The sequence below is a fragment of the Malaclemys terrapin genome, chromosome 9 (genome assembly GCF_027887155.1).
Source record: "Malaclemys terrapin pileata isolate rMalTer1 chromosome 9, rMalTer1.hap1, whole genome shotgun sequence".
NCBI lineage: Eukaryota > Metazoa > Chordata > Testudines > Emydidae > Malaclemys > Malaclemys terrapin.
The window spans coordinates 18,411,838-18,433,551 of record NC_071513.1 but is presented as its reverse complement, the minus strand read 5'-3'; the positions used below and the strand labels follow the sequence as shown (position 1 = coordinate 18,433,551).

The window sequence follows — 21,714 nt, the reverse complement described above, 5'->3', positions numbered from 1 at the left end:
TAACAGAAGGAATGTTCGCCATAGGATCTTTATTATCCACCTGAACAACCATGAAAACACATTCAGATCATGCCAGTGTTTTATGCTGAAACTAGGAACAGGAATCTCCACTCAGTGCAATATCTCTGACATCCAGTTCACACATGAAGACATCATCAAAGCAATTTCTAACTGATTTGTTTCAGCAGATAAAAAGCAGACAAATGAACAGCACATTTCTCTGGGCCGTTTAGTATCAGTGATAGCTTTAGGAGTTTGCTGCCCAGAGAGAGTCTAAGAGGTCTCTGTAATGGAAATTAGAATGGTGACCATGTCCTTTCTTTTGTTCTCTACAATTAGAATGTTATTAATTAATGCACATGCTTCCAGAGATACATTTTATAAATCTAAAAATAAACAAAATAGTTATACTGACATGCAGATTTGATGCCATTATATGGATACAGAATTACATTTCTATGCAGACAGTGGTTAAAGCAGGCTATTTGGGAGCTAGGGTTCTATTTTCACAGTGACTGCAGACTTCTGTCACTTTGGACTAATTAATTATTTAATCTTTCTGTGCCTCCGTTTATCCATCTGCAAAATTGGGATAATGTATCTATAGTCAACATATCCCTGACTACAGTTCAGAGAAGTTGTGAGGTTTAATTTATGTTTGTAAAGCTTTTGGAGCTCTCTGGCAGGAAAAAAAAAGTATAAATATACTACTAAAGCATGTAAGAAGGTTAATTATAACAATAGAGTAACTGATCCCGTTTTATGTAAATTTTCCCTTTTTTCTCATCATTCTGTTTTGTATACAGAGAACACTTCATTTGCTTTTATGAGAGAAAAACTGTTTCCCTTCTAAAATGAAAACAGCTCTTAAGAAAGAGTTTAAAAAGTAATAAATTATTAAACCAAATGATGGTATAACACCCATGAAAGACAATACATTATGAAGAACACCCATCATAAATCTTGGTAACTTAGTAACACATAAGCCAGTTGCTCACATCTGTTACCAGTTAGATGTAAATTTAAGATTACAGATAAAAATTAAATTGCTTTCGAAAGTTACAGGCAAAAGAGGAACATATTTTACAAATAAAAGCATTAATAAAAATGATGGCATTTTGGAAGAATTGGAAATATTTACAGCATATCCAAGCTTGATTTTAATTGCTTTTTGAAATCAAACAGTGCCCTCTCTTTCACCTTTTTTGGTTAGTCTGCATTTTTCAGTGTGTTTATGAAATGTTTAAAGAAGCAAGGTTCATAGGGCAAATTCAGCCTTGGTGTAAACTGGCACTACTCCCATTAACTTCAGTGCGAACCGCGTCTGCTTTTGCCAGCTGTTAATTTGTGCAGTGTCCTTTTGCCTGCTGTACTTCCCTGCCTTGCAGGGGTGTAGTGAGGATAGATCCATTAAAGATGGAGGCATTCAGATATTGGTGTAATGGGTGTCCTTAGATACATTTCAATATCATCTGCAGCCTTTCAATTTAAAGCCTCCTTTTGTTTTTTGAAATTACAAATACCAAGTCTACAAACACCCAAAGTATATTTGGGAAAAAATATGGAAGTGATCAAATTCCATCTTCTAATCATCTCCTCCTTTCCTCTGTCTGTGTCATCTAGTGGAGGGTCCCTCTGGAAAGTAGCAAAGTGTATGGGTGGCAACAACTCACCCAGCTGCTAGCTTGAATAAACAGTGTTCACCCACTGACAAGAGAAGCTGTGCAGGAGGTTCAGTAGGAAACTAGAGTATTGTTCTGGTTGCCAGGCTGAAATTCTGGGGCAGGAGCCAGTTCGTAGGGGTGGGGGGAGCTAAGATCATAAAAGCCAACTGGGGGAGTAAATGGTCCCCAACAAAAATGGGCACATGCTGGAGGAAAGTGGTCAAATTCTGCACTCCATCTCACTCGCTGAAATACCAGGGCACCCTCACGGATAAGTGAGGCCAGAATTTAGACCAAATTGCACAGAAAAAGGTGATCAAAGGCTCAATCCTGTTCCCTTTGAAGTAAATGACAAAACTTATCAATGGGAGTAGGACTGGGCCAGAAATCACTAGTGAAAAATACACTTCCAAGCAGAGGAGCGTCCTTTAGTCATGAATGAAACATTGCCTCAAACCAGTGTGAATGCACTAAGGCAGAAGTTGTAGTCCAACTATAGATCTGTTGGGGCCTTACCATACAATGAATATTCATTTTCTTCCTCTCTCCTTTTCTGTTATAGTCTGTGTTTCAAATGGAAAAACATACTCACATGGTGAATCCTGGCATCCTAATCTCCGGGCCTTTGGAATCGTAGAGTGTGTGTTGTGTACCTGCAACATCACCAAACAAGAATGTAAGAAAATTCATTGTCCGGATCAATATCCCTGCAAATCCCCTCAGAAAATAGAAGGAAAATGCTGTAAAGTCTGTCCAGGTAAAACGAAGAATAGATCACAGACTGCCTTTTTGCTATGGATTTTAAGGGGTCTTTTGATCATAATGATGAAATGAGCAACTTTATATCTGTTGCTATATTTTGTCTAGCGGGAAATCTGGGCACGATAATAGATCTAGCACCCAATCTTGCAAGCCATCTCATTCATTTCATTTCCACAGGTAGAGGGCACTGAGGACTGGGCCAGCCTTCCGGTCTTTTTCTTCTCTCTAGCATTCGTGTGACTTTTGGACATCTATTTCAGAAGAGTGTATCCCCCCTCCCCACCAACGAGAGATTCATTATCTCCCCGACAATAATTCAAGGAGCATCTCTCATTCTCCCATCCCTTCCCATTTACAATCCTCACAGAGCTTTCCATTTGTTTTCTAGCTTAGGATATTTACACTACTGTACTAAAATAAAGCTTTTGTTTTGCAAAACATGGCAGTAGTTTTAAAAGTTTTGCTCATAACATTATTTGTGCTAATAATGGAACTGGGTCCTTAGAATAAGCACTAATGCTATGACAGCTTATCATAGCATTGTGGGAAAAATCTAATCACTTGATTAGCTTGTTGTAGGATATTAGTAAAAATGTGTAAAGAAAAACAAACTACACCTCTACCCTGATATAACACGACCCGATATAACACGAATTCGGATATAACGTGATAAAGCAGCGCTCCGGGGGGGGGCGGGGCTGCGCACTCTGGTGGATCAAAGCAAGTTCGATATAACGCGGTAAGATTTTTTGGCTCCCGAGGACAGCGTTGTATTGGAGTAGAGGTATACTTAGAAATTTACTAACCTCTCTTATAATATTTTGCCGGGTGCCTAACTCCCATCTAAAAAACGAGGAGCCCTTGTGGTACCTTAGGTGCTAACAAATGTATTTGGGCATAAGCTAGAACCCACTTCCATCAGATGCATGGAGTGGAAAATACAGGAGCAGGTATAAATACATGAAAAGCTGTGATTTGCCTTACCAAGTGTGAGGTCAGTCTAATGAGACAATTCAAATGACAGCAGGATACCAAGGGAGGAAAAATAACTTTTGAAGTAGTAATGAGAGTGGCCCATTTCAAGGACTCCTTGTTGATTTTGCTGATACAGACTAACACGGCTACCACTCTGAAACTTAACTCCCATCTGTACCTTTAAAATTTTCCCACAACACGTTTAGCCCCTTTTTGTGTTTAGTTCTGTGATGCACTGGCAGAAACGTTCTGAGAAAACGAGTGTCAGAGCCACATGCATACGTCACTTACAAAGCACCTGCTAGCAATGTGTTATTAGAAGAGAGCCTGGTTCAGTGCACTAGGAGACAGGAGAGCTGGGTTCAAGTCCCAGCTGTGTCCCTGACTCCTGTGATGTAAGGAGACTCAATTAACTGCCCTGTGTCTCAATAGTCTTTGATGATACTTTACTTCACAGGGGGGGTTGTGAGGCTTAATTCAATTAATAAGTAAAGAAGTGAAAGCCTGACATTTAGACGTGCTGAGCATCCACAAATCCTCTTGAAGTCAATGGAAGATGAGGGCACCCAGAAAAATCTGGCTAGGAACCTGGGATGGAAATGCTCTAGAAGTAAAGAATTTGTTATCTAGATTTCAGATCAGTCTCTAACTCCTGAAGTTCACCCACAGCTATCAAAAAAGAAAAAGCAGGATCTTTTCTTGAAGTCTGACTTGCGTGTTAAGATAAAACATACTAAATAAAAATCCAAATTGTTTTATTGTTACCACGTCTGAGCATTAAAAAGGGAAAGCAAAAACAGAATTTCACTAAGAAATCTGGACTCCACTGGAGAAGGACTTGAAAGACCTCTTCAGAGGACCTCTCTACAATTAAGCTAAACTTGTTGGGCAGCACGAATCTAGTAAGTTCCAAGGAACATTAAAGCTGTATCATGTTTTGCTTACAGAAGAGATGCCAAGTCAGAGCTTTGACAGCAAAGATTACTTTTGTGGTGAAGAGATGCTTCCTGTCTATGAATCTGTTTTCACGGGGGAAGGAGAAACCATTAGAAAAATCGCAGTGGAAACAGAAAAGCCACCTCAAATAGAAATACACGTGTGGACAATTAGGAAAGGTAAGTAGATCAAGTTATCTTAAAATAGTGCTTTTTTCTTTGTATAGCCTCAGGAAAGATTTACAAATTCTTGCCACTCAGGACTTTATAACCGTTCCAATTCTTTACATTAGGGCATTTGGCACTTCCCTGGTAGTAGAGATAGAACTCCAGTCCTCCTACAACAAAAGCAGAAATTGCTAATGCTTGTGCCAAACTCCCTTGTTGTTAGCAGTCTGGGGTCTATCATATGCACTTGAGCAGTTCTGATTTTGACCAATAGAGGGAAGTAGCACACACTAGCCAGTTCGATGCCACCATCCTATTGGGGGTGGGGTGGGAGGGAGACTGTGGTGCATCAAGGGAGATGTAGGCCAACCAGTGAGCCTGGCCTATTGAAGGGAACAGGAGCACACAGCTCCCAAATTACAGCTCCCATGAAGCACTATAGCCATAGGTGCTGGAGGTGCTGGGGGTGCTGCCGCACCCCCTGGCTTGAAGTAGTTTCCATTACAGACGTCCCCCAGGTTATGCAAACGTGACTTATGCAAATCCGCACTTACGAAAAAAGTTCCATGAGCTAGAAATAGGAATTGTTTTTTTTTTTTTTTTTTTGGCGTAATGGTCGGGTATACGTATCCGACTTGTGCAAAATTTGAATTACGGAAGGCATTCCAGAACGGAACGCTTGCGTAAGTCGGGGAGTGTCTGTATATACAGGGTTTACAGTTTGGTTCAATGGCTCTCAGCACCCCCACGATACAAACTGTTCCAGCACCCCTGACCATAGCGGTGCTGCAGAATCAAAATTCTTCAGGTTTTGACCAAAATATTTTTGATTCTGATTTTTCACAGAAAACTTGTTTTCTGTGGAAGGGAAAAGAATTTATGTTATGACCAGCTCTAGTCTTAACCCTGAGCACAGACTTCCAACCCTTTCAGGCCAGTCCCTTCAATTGTCCAAACTCCTGATTATCTGAAGGGTTTAGCTGTTTCTACCAGTTCAGATAATCCTGAGCTTTTACTTTAGTTAATTGACTGGTCTCCTCGGTTTTACAGATCTAGAAGCTAGATCTCAAACAAATGCCAAACTTTGCTACAGTTCATGGACTCTACGTTGAATCTGAACTTGTGTAATATTGCTATGTACTATAAGAGAGTATGTGTTTCACTATGTATCCTAAGAAAGTGTATTATCTCTGAGGATGCTACATTTCAAAGTGGGCAAAGTGATTCCTTACTGAAAGAAAATACCCGTAAGGAATCTTTGGGAAGAGTGGAGTTACATAATGTATTTTTAATTCAACTGAAATAATATACAAGTGGGGACCCAAAAAGGGAAATGCCAAAAGTGTGGGTGTAAATATATCCGTTATTCAGTATATAAAGAGAGGCAATGTTATTTTTCTCTTCATCTCCTACAACCAACTCTCTCTTTCCCTTAAGAATGATGTTGGCTATCTTCTCAAAGGCCCTTTACATGAAGGCATTTACTAAGTGATGACACTGTCTCAGAATGCCTTAGTCCAAATGCTAAATATGAAAGTAGCTTTACTTTCACTTGTTTGTAGTCTCTCTTTATCTGGGAATGTCGTCACACAGTCAGAGCAAGCAAATAGGCAGACACAGGAGTCAAGGCTACTGGGTTCCAGTCCTGACTTAGCCACTGACTCACACAGCGTGACCTCTGGCAAATCATTCAGTCTTCTTGTACTTCACTTTCACAGATCTGTAAAGTTAGGATCTAGATTTACTTAGTTTACTGGGCCAATGCTAGGCTTGTTTACAGATTGCTTTGAGACCAGTGTCAACTTAGTGGTTTTAGTCTCTACCTTTAAAAAAAAAAAAAAAGCTTCATAAGTTGAGATCATATTAAAGGGCAAACTACACTTAAAGTTACACAGATCATGATCCATGAACAGCCCTCTGAAGGGCTGCTGGTTAATACGGGGTCCTACTGACCTATGCTCCCAGTAGGGCACAAACCCTTCTGGTGGTTTGGCAGGAGCATTTTCTGCTGGCTGCCTGCAGTTAGGCAAAAGACAATGTCCAATGTCAGCATGACAAACTGCTTTTCTCCAAGGCACTGGGATTTTGGCCTCTGCTCTGATCCTCTCTCATTCATGCCAGGGAAGGCTGAAGCTATGTGGGCAAAGGAGGAACTAACTCTCAGATCTTGGTAATACTGTCTACCGTCATAAAACCACAAAAGAAAAATATTGATGGAGCACATGGAATTGGTTAAAACATTATTGGTAAAAACAATTTCACAATGTGGCTCAACATGCTAGTAATTCTTCACACAATCACAACACCACAACAAGCTCAGAGCAGAGGAGCTTGTTTCAACTACATGCTCTTACTGCTTTGCTACAGGGATTCTACGTCACTTCCACACTGAGACGATATCCAAAAGCGAATTTGAACAACTTCCCTACTTCAGGCAGATAACAAGGACAACACTGAGTAAGTAAAAGTCTTGTCTTCTTAGGCTCCACTTTTCTATATAACCTCAGCCCTGAAACGTGCCCTCCATTACTCCTCCAACTGAAATAAATGTGCTACTTTCCCACCAACATCTGGAATCAATAGTTTATGAGTATCAAATAAAATAATCAGAATGCAACATATGATTAGAGGGTTATTTTCACATAAATCATATTTAAAAGATGCCTTTCCAAAGTCCCTAGTAACACCTTGGATTATTAAAAACTGACTGTTTAAAAAACCCAAATTCATTTTTCACCACTAGTACAATTTATATTTCACCCAGCTTGGGCTACAGAACTTGGCCTCCCAATATCACTTGTTTATGGTCAGTTTTATTCTCCAGTTCTTCTGCACTAGCAAGTTGCTGTTATGCTTGGACTTCCACTATTGCAGGGCAACTGCGGCTGTTGAAAGAATTACTCTTGAGAGTATGCTGCAATTACAAGCCAGGGCCTTCCCAGCTACAAACAAAAGCATCCTTCCCTCCACCCCCCACCCCCCCCACACACACACACACTCCCTCAATCAGAATCTGGTCCTTCATATTCTTTTAATGTAGTTTTGTGTGGAATGTATTAAGTGATTGAGATATTTTCAAACCTTCCAAAGGAAAATATTTTAATTCTTCCTATCAACAATTTGAATGTGTTTGTCTGGCTAGTGCTTGCAAGTGACTCTAAAGCTCTCTGCATTCTGTCTAAGTCAGTGTCTCTCTGCTTTGTTTTTGTTTTCAGGCCAGTGGAAAATATTTAGCGAGGGAGAAGCTCAGATCAGCCAAATGTGTGAAAGCAGAGTGTGCAGGACTGAGCTGGAGGATTTGGTAAAGGTTTTGTACCTTGAAAAGTCTGAAAAGGGTCACTGTTAAGGGAGACAGCACTGGAGGGAGAAAACAAGAAAACTTATGAAAACGTGGATCTGCAGCTGGACTGCAGGCTTATTTTGCTTAAGTCAACAGTTGCCCTAAAAACCAAAACTATAATGCAGTAATTATTCACATCATGCACAGCAAACTTGCTGCTTTATGTGTAGTGGTTTGTGTCAACCATTTAAATATCTCCTAAGAGGCTCTGTATTGGTGGGGGGAGGGGAGTGGAAAGGGAGACTGTAGTTCCTTGTAAAGTTGCAAAGTTAAAAAAGAAAACAGAATTAAAAAAAAAAATACTTGGCATGTTATTCAAACTAATGAAATGAAGGACACCTAATAACTGTGCAGGAGCTATGGAGAGCATTATTTCCTGTGCTGAGTTTATACCACTTCTGGTGTTGAAATGACTCATGTTTTTCTAAGGGGGGGGGGGAGAGAATACAAGCGATACAGTACTTGTGTTTGAGCCATAAAATCCAGATTTAAATGAAAACTCCCAACGAGTCTACTGCTTTGGGGATGATGTCTTGCAGTTGAACAAACTCTAAGTAAATAAACAAACCAGAAGGTGTTAGTGGGAATTACTGCATTTATGTAGCAATTTGAGAAAACGTTCAACTTTTAAGTAGTTTTCACTTGGTTTCCATTATCCACTTCTCTACATGAAATATCAGCTCCCTCATGCTGCCCCAATACTGCGTTCTCGTGGGCCCTGTTAACACATAGCCTCGGTCAATAAACTCCCTTTACAAAGTAACATAGCAGGAGAATGCAAAATACTTGAATCATTTATGAAAATTCCTATAGGGTTAAACCCACAGTGATTAATAACTCATTAAATGTCTTGTGATATCACTTAATTTATTAATGGTAATTGTCGCAATAAGAGTGTTCTGCGTGGTTCTAATTGGTGGCCTCTCAACTCCCAGCAAACTAATAAGCATAACTTCAAGGACAACTTTCTCCAATGGCAAACTAATGAGCACTTATATCAAGCCACTAAGTTAGTGCAGCACCAGCAAGACCATTATTCTTCATGCAAAAAGAAATCTAAGGCACTCAGTTTGATTTGCAGTTCACAGGTGAACGATAGTGTCTGTCCAGTGTCTGCCTTCAGAAAAAAGAGTTCTGTTCTGATATACAAGGCCATTACTTTGAAAACATGGCTTTCTCTGAGGAAATCCTGCCACACCAGCTCATGGACACCATCTTAGATTCACTCCTGAGGTGCAAGTTGACTGTGGCTGCTTTCCCTCCATTTTCTGTTTCAGAAGCATACGGGAACATTTCCTATCGTGATTGAACAGCAATGAAGTTCTAAAAAAAATGGCCTGAGGCCAGGCACTTGGTCCTCAAAGGGAGTGAAATAAATGGCGGTGGCCAGAATTTGGAGGTCCCCATGGGACTTTGCAAAACTTGTGCTCTCTGCTCCGCCCTGCATTTCCAGTGATGGCACTCTAGGTCTTCATCAGGGGTATGTGCATCTTAACAAAGAGGTTAAGGGGTCTGGATGTTCAGTGCTTAATGCCAGTGGCCCAACTCAGGCTCCAGTAGAAGAAATATTAAACCTTTTAGTAGGGCCTTGTTCACAATAGTGATCCCTTTGCACCTCTCCCTGCTAGCAGCTGTGGTTGTAAGAGGCAACCCCCTTTCACTGCTTTCAGTGGCGCAGGATCCATCCCTGCCAGGGTTTCTTGCAATAGCCTGGAGGAGTATATGGAAAGGGTAATTGACTAAGAGCAAGGAGAGAATGAGAGTGGAGAGATGGGAATGTGATAGGGAAGAAGAGGGAGACTAAGTGAGGATAAGGATGAGAAGAAAACCCATGATTTCCTACACAGAAAATCTTCATGGTTCTGCCTGCAAAGAGCAAGCTATCCGCCATGCCAGGATAGAGAACAGATTTTTTAGTGCACTTCCTTCTCTGACAGTGCCCAAAGTGGCCTAAAATACATAACAAGATAGTGTGCCAGAAGGGAGTTCCTTCAGCAGCCAGTTTGATTGGCAAGAACAAAAGAATCCTTGTGATGGCAGTAAAATCATTTAGAAACCCGACAAGGCACTGACACCAAAATATAAATACACGGTCCTATAAATGATGCGAGGGCAGTTCTCATAAGAGATTAAGTTTACTCCAGTGTCCATGCCAAATTCAGCAATGAGACTTCGCCTCTCTAAATTCTCTTTTGTGTTTAAAATGGGTGTCGTGTTCACCTCCTGTCCAAAATTGTGGTGTAGTGCGCCTGTGCACTGTTAAACAGGTGTGTGTTCCACACCAGAAGTGGGTGCCATGCAGTGTAGTTGTGGGAGCAGCCATTTGTAACACACTTTGGGATCCTTTGGGTTGGAAGGCACTGCAGAAATGTAAAATTTATTATAAATCCACTAATAATACATGTATTAACATGAACATACCTCTGATGAAGACATAGTGGAAGGCATCCTGAGGCATCATAGTATTCTGGTTGGCTGACAAACACGTGGCTATGTTTGGCTCACCTCTTGGTACAGTATGTTTGTAGCAGTAGCTGATTGAACAAAGATTATGTGAAAAGTGTACAGTGTTTGTATTGTTTTTTTGGAAGACAAACAGTCTTGTGTTTGTGACAGGACAAGTGGGGTTCAAATTGTGTATTTATTTGTATAATAAACACTTATGAAAAACAAAAATATAAGCACCATTTAGTAAATGAAGTTTTGCATTTTTACAGTCTCTGGTCATTTAAGACAATAAAATACACAATATCATGTTTTTCACTGTCTTCACAGGACATATGCCTGATGTGGTACTTATTTATGTTCTTGCTCTATCACTTTGACCTGGTTTTATAAATTAATAAACTCTGCAGTTGTTCAAAACAAGAAGTTCTCAGTGATGTGATATGTGAATTAAAGAAAGAAATGTTAGATCTATTTGCAATTCTGCTGCTATTATCCCTTTAACCCAAATCAGCAGGCTTGGACAACAGAGTAAACCCTGATCTGCAACCTAGCTCATGGGAGTGTGTCTTCAGCCGCAAGAGCTGCGAGTACACTTTGCCAGTGAAAGTAAGTTAAGTTCTGATTCAAAAACTGTGTCAACAGCAAGATATGAATCAGGGCCTAAAGCCCTGCCTTATTTTATTCATCTAGCCCATAATCATATGCTTTGGTGTAAGCATGTGCTTACTTAAGCCCCCTGAATTTGATGGGACTTAAGCATGTGCTTAAGCCAGTGGTGAGCAACCTGTGGCCTGCACACAGCCCATCAGGGTAATCTGCTGGTGGGCCACAGACAGTTTGTTTACATTGACCGTCTGCAGGCACGGCCGCCCGCAGCTCCCAGTGGCTGCGATCCACTGTTCCTGGCCAATGGGAGCTGCAGGAAGCGGTATGGACCCCAGGGACGTGCTGGCCACTGCTTCCTGTAGCTCCCATTGGCCAGGAATGGCTGCTCAGCCACTGGGCAGGCAGCCGTGCCTGTGGATGGTCAATGTAAACTGTCTTGTGGCCCACCAGTGGATTACCCTGATGGGCTGCATAAGGGCTTTGATGAATCAAGGCCTTAGGGAGATGCTGGGGTATAGAGACCTTAGTCTAACCATATATGGGTGAGATCAGAATGTGCAAAGCACGCACACGAGACTCCCAGCGAAATCAGCAGGAGCCCTGTATGTTCCTCTCAGGGCACCATTTAGCCCTAGTTTGTCAGCACTGGTAGAATGTTGCTGTCCTTTTAGTTCTTAAGGGGCCAGTCCCTCTCCTATTTAAGTCAATGGAAAACCTCTTTCAAGCAGGGGTGGCACATTTGTATAATTTTTGGTGGTGCCCAGAACAGGTGCAAGTCCTGCCCCCCCCACACCTGCCTTGTAAGCCGATATATATTTTTAAAATATAAAAATATGAGGGCTCTGGAGTGGGGCTGGTGTTGAGGGGTTTGGGAGGGGCTCAAGGGTGAGGGTTGTTGGGTGGGACCGGGGATGAGGGGTTCATGATACAGGAGGGGGCTCAGGGCTGGGGTAGAGGGTTGGGGTGCGGTGGGTGTGGGCTCTGGGGTAGGGTGGGGCTGGAGATGAGGAGTTAGGGGTGCAAGCAGGCTGCCCTGGGGCTGGGGCCAGAGACAAGGACTCTCCCCAGCCCTCTCCCCGCTGGCAGCAGCAAGCTCTGGGGGAGGGTCCCCCTCCCCCTCCCCCCTGCCCCGGCAGCACTCACCTCACACCACTGTCACTGCACATGCTCCTAGGGCCCCTCTCAAGACCAGGAAGCCCCCTCGCCTCCCCCGTGGTGGGTGTTGGGGGGGAGGGGGAACACTGCCTCCTCCCCTGCTGCTGCCCCTCACTGTAGCCCCACTGGGGGTGGGGCTGCCCATTGCCCAGCATGGCAGAAGCAGGGACTGCGGGTGGGGGAGGCCCCTTTGCTGGTGGAGGGTCCTGCCAGAAAAGGGAAGGGTCAGGGTCAGCCTGCCTTGGCACTAGTCGACAGAGGGGGGCACTAGGACCCTGTGGTGGCAGTTGATGCTGGGAGCCACAGAGCAGAGCTGCAGGGAGACTTGAGGCAGGGATGCTCTGGAGCAGGCGTGTGGGGGCAGCAAGTGGGGGGCTGGGGGATATTCAGGGGCAGCAGGTGGGACCAGGGGAGAGACCCGGCCCCAAACATGGGTGAAGCCAGGCCCCCAGACCCTGAATATTGCGGGAGCCCAGGCACCACAGGCCCATATAACTCGCCATCCCTGCTTTCATGTGGAGCAGAATCAAGCCTAAAAAACAGTGAAATCCTGATTTTCAAGGAATCTGGGCATCCACAGTTCACATCAACTTTCATTGGAGTCCTGGTTGCTTGGTACCTCCCAAAAAAACAAAACAAACCAAACAAACGACTAAAAACCTGTAGCAGCACAGTTGGAAGTGGATCTGACACACAGCTCTGGAATATCTTTCCCCCCGCCCCCCCCCAACGAGAAAATGCTTCAACAGAAGCCTCTGTACAGTATAAATGATCACTTATGAGCTACTGTCCCATCTAACTAAATCCATTTGCGAGAGTAAAGGAAGAGATTTAAGAGCCACTACTGACTGCACAGGTTTCCTCATGAATAGATGGTATATATCATAGAACTGGAAGGGATCTCAAGAGGTCTTCTAGTCCAGTCCCCTGCACTCATGGCAGGATTAAGTATTACTAGACCATCCCTGATAGGTGTTTATCATTGGTAATTTTAAGAGCAGGTAAGACTCCACAACCTCCATAGGTAATTACAGTGCTTAACCACCCTGACAGTTAAGAAGTTTTTCCTAATGTCTGACCTAAACCTCCCTTGCTTCAATTTAAGCCCATTGCTTCTTGTCCTATCCTCAGAGGTTAACAAGAACAATTTTTCCTCCTCCTCCTTGTAACAACCTTTTAAGTACTTGGAAACTATCATTATGTCCCCCCTCAGTCTCTTCTCCAGACTAAAAAAAAACCAATTTTTTCATTCATCCCTGATAGGTCATGTTTTCTAGACCTTTAATCATTTCTGTCATTCTCTGGACATCCTCCAATTTGTCCACATCTTTTCAGAAATGGGGCACCCAGAACGGGACACAATATTCCAGCTGAGGCCTAATCAGCATGGAACAGAATGGAAGAATTACTTCTTGTGTCTTGCTTATAGCACTCCTGCTAATACATCCCAGAATGATGTTTGCCTTTTTTGCAACAGCATTACATTGTTGACTCATATTTAGCTTGTGATCCACTATGACCCCCAGATTTTCTTTCTGCAGTACTCCTTCCTAGGCAGTCATTTCCCATTTTATATGTGTACTACTGATTTTTCCTTCCCAAGTGTAGTACTTTGGATTTGTCCTTATTGAATTTCATCCTATTCACTTCAGACCATTTCTCCAATTTATCCAGATCATTTTGAATTTTAATCCTGTCCTCCAACGGACTTGCAACCCTTCCCAGCTTGGTATGATTTGTAAACTTCATAAGTGTACTCTCTAAACCATTATCTAAATCATTGAACAGAACTAGACCCAGGACAATCTCTGCAGGATCCCACTAGATAGGCCCTTTCAGCTTGACTGCGAGCCACTGATAACTACTCTGGGAACGGTTTTCCAACCAGTTATTCATCCACCTTATAGTAGCTCCAACTAGGTTGTATTTCCCTAGTTTCACTTGACCTTCTCATAAGCAAACAGTACCAAAAGCCTTACTAAAGTCAAGAGATACCACATCTACCGGTTCTCCCTATGTGACATTTGTCCATGCTGACTGTTACTTATCACCTTATTATCTTCTAGGTGTTTGGAAATTGATTGCTTAATTATTTGCCCCCCTATCTTTCTGTGTGCTGAAATTAATTTGACTAGCCTGTAATTCCACAGGTTGTCCTTATTCCCCTTTTTACAGATGGGCACGATATTTGCCCTTTTCTAGTCCTCTGGAATCTATCCCATCTTTGATGACTTTTCAAAGATAATCGCTAATGGCTCAGATATCTCCTCAGTCAGCTCCTTGAGTATTCTAGGATGTATTTAATCAGGCCCTGGTAACTTGAAGACATCTCACTTGCCTAAGTAACTTTTAACTTGTTCTGTCTCTATTTTAGCCTCTGATCCTACTTCATTTTAACTGGCATTCACTATGTTAGATGTCCACATTGCCAATAAATTTTTTTTTTTTTTTTTGGGGGGGGGGGGGGGGGAATAGTTATTCAGCACTTCTGCCGTTTCCACTTTTTTTACGTGTCTGTGTGAATTACCCTAATAACCGATGATGGGTGCTATTACACTGTGGCTAATCTCACTCTTCTCCTGATGTTATACTGGTACACACGGATTTTACCTGGCATGTAAAAACAATTCAAATTAAGTCTATTAAAGTTTAGATTCTCCCAATTACAACTGAAGTTCAGCTCATTACTCCGGAAAGAATGGGGTTAATATGATTTTACACACAAGTGATTGCATTTTCCCATTATGCTGCTTCATCACCCTAAGCCCTTTGCTGGAGCCTTTAAATTGTATTGAAGTACAGAAGATGGGGGTGGGGCGGGGAAGCTATCGGGCCAGTTTGCTTTTACTAAAGTGGGTTTAAAGAGGGGGAAAGTGAGAGGGTACATGGCAGAAGGCATTTGATTCAACTATGTTTTCAGAGATTCATTAGCAGAAATTATCCAGAAAAATCTAATGTATACATTATCGTAATAACTCAATGGTATAGTGCTTTCTATACCTACACCACCAAAGCTTTACAGAGATTGGTCTTATTTCTGTAAAAACTGATGAGAAAACGGAAGCACAGGGATTTTTAATGACACAGTGAGTAAGAGGTGGTAAGAGAAATCCAGTTCCCATCCTAGAGCCCTGTCACTAGACCACATTGCCTAAATGGTGGTGGTTCCTAACCAACTGAGTATAGGAGGGAGTCTCCTGGGCTATGAGCATGTTAGGTTGTCATTACTTAGGTTTCCCCTTGGCTAAATCTGATCACATTAAAGCTAGAATTTTGAAGACACAAGGATATTAACTCCAACCAGATAAGCTGGAGATAGTAGCAAGCAGGATAGCGCAAACAGATAAACTAAGGAGTGGTTAGAAGTGGTGAAACATCAAACAGGTGGCCCATTGAAGTTGCTTAATCTCAAGAGCCATAGTTCTGTTCCTATCATGACTTGTTGGTAGAGGAACAGCTATCACAACTGGCTGCAGTGTTTCTGGGCTTGATCTGACAGGTGAACAGGTATGTTTTTAGAAGGTTGTTATCCTATGGAGAGGACATGCTCCTGTGCAGAGTTGTATTTGAAGAGAAAAGTCAAAGTTGTCAAAGTCTGCCAATCGGGGAGCAAATCCTACAGTATGCATTAAACAAAACTTCCTTTGATGTCTATGAGAGCTCTGCCTAGCTAAGGACTGAGAAATGTCCTGTGTGCATTATTTGCTAGTCTAGTAGGGGCAGGTTTTTGGGTGCCTAAAGCTGCAAGTCACCTAATGTGATTTTAAAAATACTTCTGGGCACTCACCTCCATCTTCAGAGGCTCAAATACCTTTTAAAATCTGGGCCTTAGTGTACTGGTTTTTATAGAAACACGAATTCTATGGTTCTTGGAGAAAGCCACAGAAATGGCTGGGTTGCCTTGTTTGGGGTTTCTCAGTGCTCCTGACAAAAATGTTTTCCTGCTTTGTAATGCAAAGCAATTAAAATATGCCTTGGGTCAAATGGCTAGAGCAGAGGACTGAAAATGGGCTCCAATTCATAGAGCTAGGCCACCAGTTCACAAGAGTTGAAATTCACCTCTGTGCAAAGCAGGGCCAGCTCCAGGCACCAGCTTGTTAAGCAGGTGCTTGGGGCGGCCGCTCCAGAGAGGGGCGGCACGTCCAGGTATTCGGCAGCAATTCGGCGGACGGTCCCTCACTCCACCTCGGAACGAAGGACCTCCTGCCGAATTGCCGCCGCAGATCGCGGCTTTTTTTTTTTGGCTGCTTGGGGCAGCCAAAACCCTGGAGCCAGCCCTGGTGCAAAGGAACAGCACAGGACCACTGCAGGGCAGTGGTCTTGTACCAGCCCTTTCTGCAGAGGTGAGTTTCACCTCTGGCAAGTACAGCAGTTCACTCAAAACCAGTAATTCATATAAGCAAAGCACAAACATCCATGTGTGGTATCCAACTAACAACTGACTAGGCCTGGACATTTATGAGATCGACAGAGATCTCTTTACATAGTGATTACAACTCAAGATCATTTGGAAAATACTGATAACAGTCAATCTATGCCAAATTTAAAAATACCAGCACGAGAAGGTTTTGGGAAAAGAAAAAAAAAATATGAGACACACACAAATCAATCATGGAAGTGAGTTAACAGAATGTTAAACCCTGGAAAGGTAAACTGTTAAAACCTGGAAGAGGTAAAAATAGTGAAACTCTTCGAACCTTGGGTTTAAGATGTCATTGGAAACTCTTCATAAAATTCTTATTTCATTTGGCCTGTTTATATTCATTTCCAAATAAACCACTTTCCTTAGTTTTAAGGGACCATGTTACAAAACTAAAGAAACTGTTTCCTAACCACTAGAACGCACGCTCGTCTATTCTTTAGAAGTTCTTAAACCACCCTCATCACAGTAGTCTGAGCACCTTTCAATAGCACATTAAGCTGCATGATTTATCACACCCCACAACACCCTCTCCCCCATCATAGAACATGGATTGTCTGACTTTCACATCCCCAAATCATGCAGGACGGATAAAGGAGAAGGAACTACCTCATTTAATACTATTGTGTTGTTCTGCAATACCCTTTTAAAATATTTTAATATGTATTAAGCCTCCCCTCTTCATACATTTTCCAACAAGAAAGAAGCTAAAGACATTTCACAACCCAGATTTTTAATATCTCAAGAATAATTGATAACACATGAAGCCTTTATGTAATATCGGTGCACTGTTTGATGCCTATTGCATTACCCACTGCTATAAAAGCCAGGATTTTTTCGATTTATTGAGGGAAGGAAAATCACCACAGTTAATCCTTATTTCCATTTATTCCTTTTGTTTTGGTTTTATTCTCCTGCACTGAGGTTTTGGAAACTTCTGCTACTTGGGTACAGTATGCATGAAAATGCAAATGCCTATGAACAAAAGCATAAGCATATACCCACAACCCTGCCCTTATCTAACATTTATATATATAAAAAAAAAACCACCCACCCACCCACCCACCACAACTGAGCATGAAAATGAACCAGACAAGACAAAATGAAGCAATTATTTTAACCTGGGAGAATAAGTTTCAACAAATGTCTTTGCCGCTAATTCAATATGTTCAGCTAAGATGACAGGTTTGTTTTCAACTAACAGCAGCAATAGCATTCAGAGTAAAGATTCCCCCTGTCCTTTATTCAATTCTGTAATGGGAGACAGTTCACAGCACTACTATGCACCACTCAAGACCCACTTGAGCTCTGAGGGTCTATGTCTACACTGCAATTATACATAAGCAGGCTCACAACAGCTAACTTGGGCTTGCAGGGCTCGGGCTGCAGGGATATTTACTTGCAGTGAAGAAATTTGGGCCTGTAGTTCAAGCCCCCATGAGTCCGTGTCAGCTGACACAGGCCAGCCCCGGGTGTTTAATTGAAGCGTAGACATACTCTCAGTGCAGCTTAAGTGCGTCTCACATGGAGACTACACCAACTGGTGTTGACTCTTCCTGGACTGGGGTGAACTGACATTCCTTCTTCTCCAAGATGACTTCTCTTTTCTTTCTTATTTCCTTACCAAGATGCTCAACACCCACACAGTGAGGTGTGTTAAGGCTGAAGTAAGTTAGGGTACGTCTACAGTGCAGCTGGACGTGAGCTTCCCAGTGCTGGGCTCAAGAAGCAAACGCTCAAACCATAGCAGCGTGTATGCTGTGGCTCAGATAGCAGCTCAGGCTCTCAAGCCCATTCGTCACCTTGGGTTGGAGATCAGGCACCTAGCCCAAGTTTCTGCCAGAACCACAGCATCCACACTGCTGTTTTTGGCACACGACAGGCTAGCTCAAGCCCTGCTAGCACAAGTCTGCCTAGGAGGCTTGCTCTCAGCCGCAGTGTAGGGCTACCTGTAAAGGCTGATTCCTGCTCCCATTTGATGTCAATGGCAAAGCTCCCATTCATTCATTTCCATAGGAGCAGATTTTAAAAGGGGCTGATACAGTCGGCCACTGAAGTCATAGGACATGCCTGATAAAAGACAAATTAGTCAAACTTTGTCGGAGCTGCAATTGTCACTGGATTTTTTTGCAAATATTTTTCAAAAAGTTATTGTGATTTCTTGCCTGCGGTTTTCCTCCCACCTTTATTGAATGATCAAAATGTAAGCAAAGTTTACATTAAAGTTTTAATTTTTATGCAAGAAGGAAAGGGAGGCTAATAGTTGCCTGTATTTTCTACCAGCTCTCCCCTTTGGCAACCAGCAGCAGGCAGCCCTGGAAGAGCTGAGATGCTGCAGTCCACACAGGAGTCTCACTTCACTAACTTGTTTGAGCGTGGGGGAAAAGACGACATTTCATGAACTACTTTGATCATTTTTACATTCTACGATAATGCACAAGTTTGCTTGAAGACAGCTGAAATGGTAACAGGCCCTTGACTAAAGAAGAAATGCCATTTTGGTTTGAACTTTATTTGCTTTGTTGTAGTTATGCCAGACGAGCTTTCACTTCAATTGAAATAATTTTCTAAGTAAAAAAAAATATTTGCTTTCGGGGGTTTTCTGGTCTGCTTAGTTTTTATGCAAGCTGATGTTCAGGCATTGTATGTTTTAGAGAGAGACACAACAGAATGCAGAAAAGCCAACATGAGAGCCAAGGAGCATGCAGAGCGTAAGGAACTGAAATGAGATGTAGCTCCTAGAAAAACAGTCGTATTTAAAAAATCCTCTTTGGACAATGCACTGCAAGGCCTTAATGCAGGATTGGGGCCTAACAGAGACAGATATTGTTCATAAACTGAACCACACAATTTGATGCTTATTATTGAATTAAAATGGGGCTAAACAATTTAGAAATAGACAAGTACGGAAATAACACACACACTCCTCAGGCACATATATAGGAACCAGCACAGTATGTGTTGGTGATAATTCCACCTATATCCTGACAGCCCCAAAACTGAAATGTGACTTCTTAGTATTCTGACGAACATCCACTGCTGCAGCCAAAGAATGAAAGGAAGGGAAGAGGTGATAAGAGAAAAGGAGAAAAAGAAAAGCACGTTACTTATAAACTGGTGCAAATAAAGGAGACAGGAGGCTCATCCACACACTAATTTGCACCAGCTTAAACCAATGCCAACCACTAATATTGGTTTAAAACTGGCTACATCAGTTTAGCTTGCCCCTTTAAATATATAGGGAAAACGAATATATAAGCCAGGTTTAAATGGAGTTAAGAGTGTGCACATCCAGAGTTGCACCAATTTAAATAAATCAGTTTTAAATCACACCTTCAGCTAAACTAGTGCAAGTGTGTGTGTGTGTGTGTGTGTGTGTGTGTGTGTGTGGACATGGCAGGATTAGTAGGAGCATTACCAGCAGGTTGAGGGAAGTGATTATTCCCCTCTATTCGGCACTGGCAAGGCCACACCTGGAGTACCGTGTCCAGTTTGCCCCCCCCCCCCCCACTACAGAAAGGATGTGGACAAATTGGAGAGAGTCTAGTGGAGGGCAACGAAAATGATTGGGGGCTGGGGCACATGACTTACGAGGAGAGGCTGAGGGAACTGGGGTTATTTAGTCTGCAGAAGAGAAGAATGAGGGGGATTTGATAACAGCCTTCAACTACCTGAAGTGGGGTTCCAAAGAGGATGGAGCTCGACTGTTCAGTGGTGGCAGATAACAGAACAAGAAGCAATGGTCTCAAGTTGCAGTGGGGGAGGTCTAGGTTGGATATTAGGAAACACTGTTTCATTAGGTGGGTGGTGAAGCACTGGAATGGGTTACCTAGGGAGGTGGTGGAATCTCCATCCTTAGAGGTTTTTAAGGCCTGGCTTGACAAAGCCCTGGCTGGGATGATTTAGTTGATGTTGGTCCTGCTTTGAGCAGGGGGTTGGACTAGATGACCTCCTGAGGTCTCTTCCAACCCTAATATTCTATGATTCTCCTCTCAAAGTGGTGCAAACCAAAAGAAGCTTCATTGCTAGCCCTTATTCTTTACACATTGAAGTCAGTGAGACTACTAACTGAGTAAGGGATGAACAGGGTATTCCAAGGGGCAAAGGGTTGCAGGATCTGGCCCTAAGACTGAGTTGAGCCACAAAACTGCAGTCCAGCAAAGCTCTTAAGCACTTACTTAACTGTATGCACATACATAGCCTCACTTGAATCCAATATGTGTTTTGATGGATTGAGTCAAAGTATTCAACTCCTTGTAGGATTGAGCCTTAAGGGAAGATGCAGAAATTATAGCAAGAACAATGTACAAATCCTATTGGCCAACTTTCCCAAAGAGCATGGGAGTCTCTTCTGTTGAGGTGTGTTAGTCCTTCTGAATAGTTCACCTCAACTTTCAAAAAAGGCTGAAAATTTTTTTGTACTGCTACATTTTGTACCTGACATTAGAAGGTACAGACTTTTTTTTTTTAATCCACATACTTTATGGACAGATCCCCAGTTACCTAAATGTTTCTGACTCAGTGCTGTTAGTGGAACTGGTTGATCCCAGATTACATTCTTCCCCACAGAGTGTCAGTACAAGACCCATACATGACTTCAGTCTTTAATTAAATATTTTCAAGGCTCAGCTGGGACTTAAGTGATGCTTAAGCTTTGTTCTAGCCTTCTGCACAGGGGTGAATTTCACCCCCTACATTCCTAACTGGGAGAAATAGGACTTTCCTATTAAACCCTGCAGCTTCAAACAAATATAGTATTTATTCTTCACTTCCTAACCTGAAGGTTTTGTGATAGTGACATGATGCAGCACACTGTTATAGCAAGAGGTGACTGGATTTCAGTGGTGAGTGAAAGAATTCCTATGAACATACTTTGTAAAGCATTTGAGATATTTTGGAATGAAAAGCACTACAAAAATGCAAGACACTTTTATTAATATTGAGCCCTCTGCTCTTTCTGCTATATCTTCCACTGGCACAGTAGAAGGACATTTTCTATAATAAAGACATTGTAACTATCTAATAACTAAACGGCAGCACTTCAATTACCACTTCAGTCTTCACAAAAGGCTGGTAGAAAGAGGAAGTTTCAATAGTAAATACAGCTTTAATATAAAAGTTCTACTCTTGGGTACATACACGCAGCTTCCATTGATTGCTGTGAGACCACCACATGGGCAAGTATATCTAAGGGCAATTTATTTTTTTGTTCTGTATTATTAGAAAACATTTCCTGCTTTG

At 42.3% G+C, this 21,714-nt stretch overlaps 1 protein-coding gene across 2 annotated transcripts in view; it reads left to right on the top strand.

Annotated features, from left to right (window-relative positions):
- Window positions 1–10,621, top strand: part of CHRDL1 (chordin like 1) — a 61,630-nt gene extending 51,009 nt beyond the window's left edge. Inside the window, exons 9-12 of one of the 2 annotated variants that reach the window (XM_054040466.1) lie at window positions 2,227–2,421; window positions 4,352–4,516; window positions 6,872–6,961; window positions 7,720–10,621. In XM_054040466.1, the coding sequence (XP_053896441.1) occupies window positions 2,227–2,421; window positions 4,352–4,516; window positions 6,872–6,961; window positions 7,720–7,850 (581 nt within the window). In that variant the 3' untranslated portion in view covers window positions 7,851–10,621. Of the gene's footprint in view, window positions 1–2,226; window positions 2,422–4,348; window positions 4,517–6,871; window positions 6,962–7,719 lie in introns of both variants that reach the window. The other variant, XM_054040465.1, reaches the window with a different exon arrangement.
- The last annotated feature ends 11,093 nt before the right edge of the window (window positions 10,622–21,714 follow it).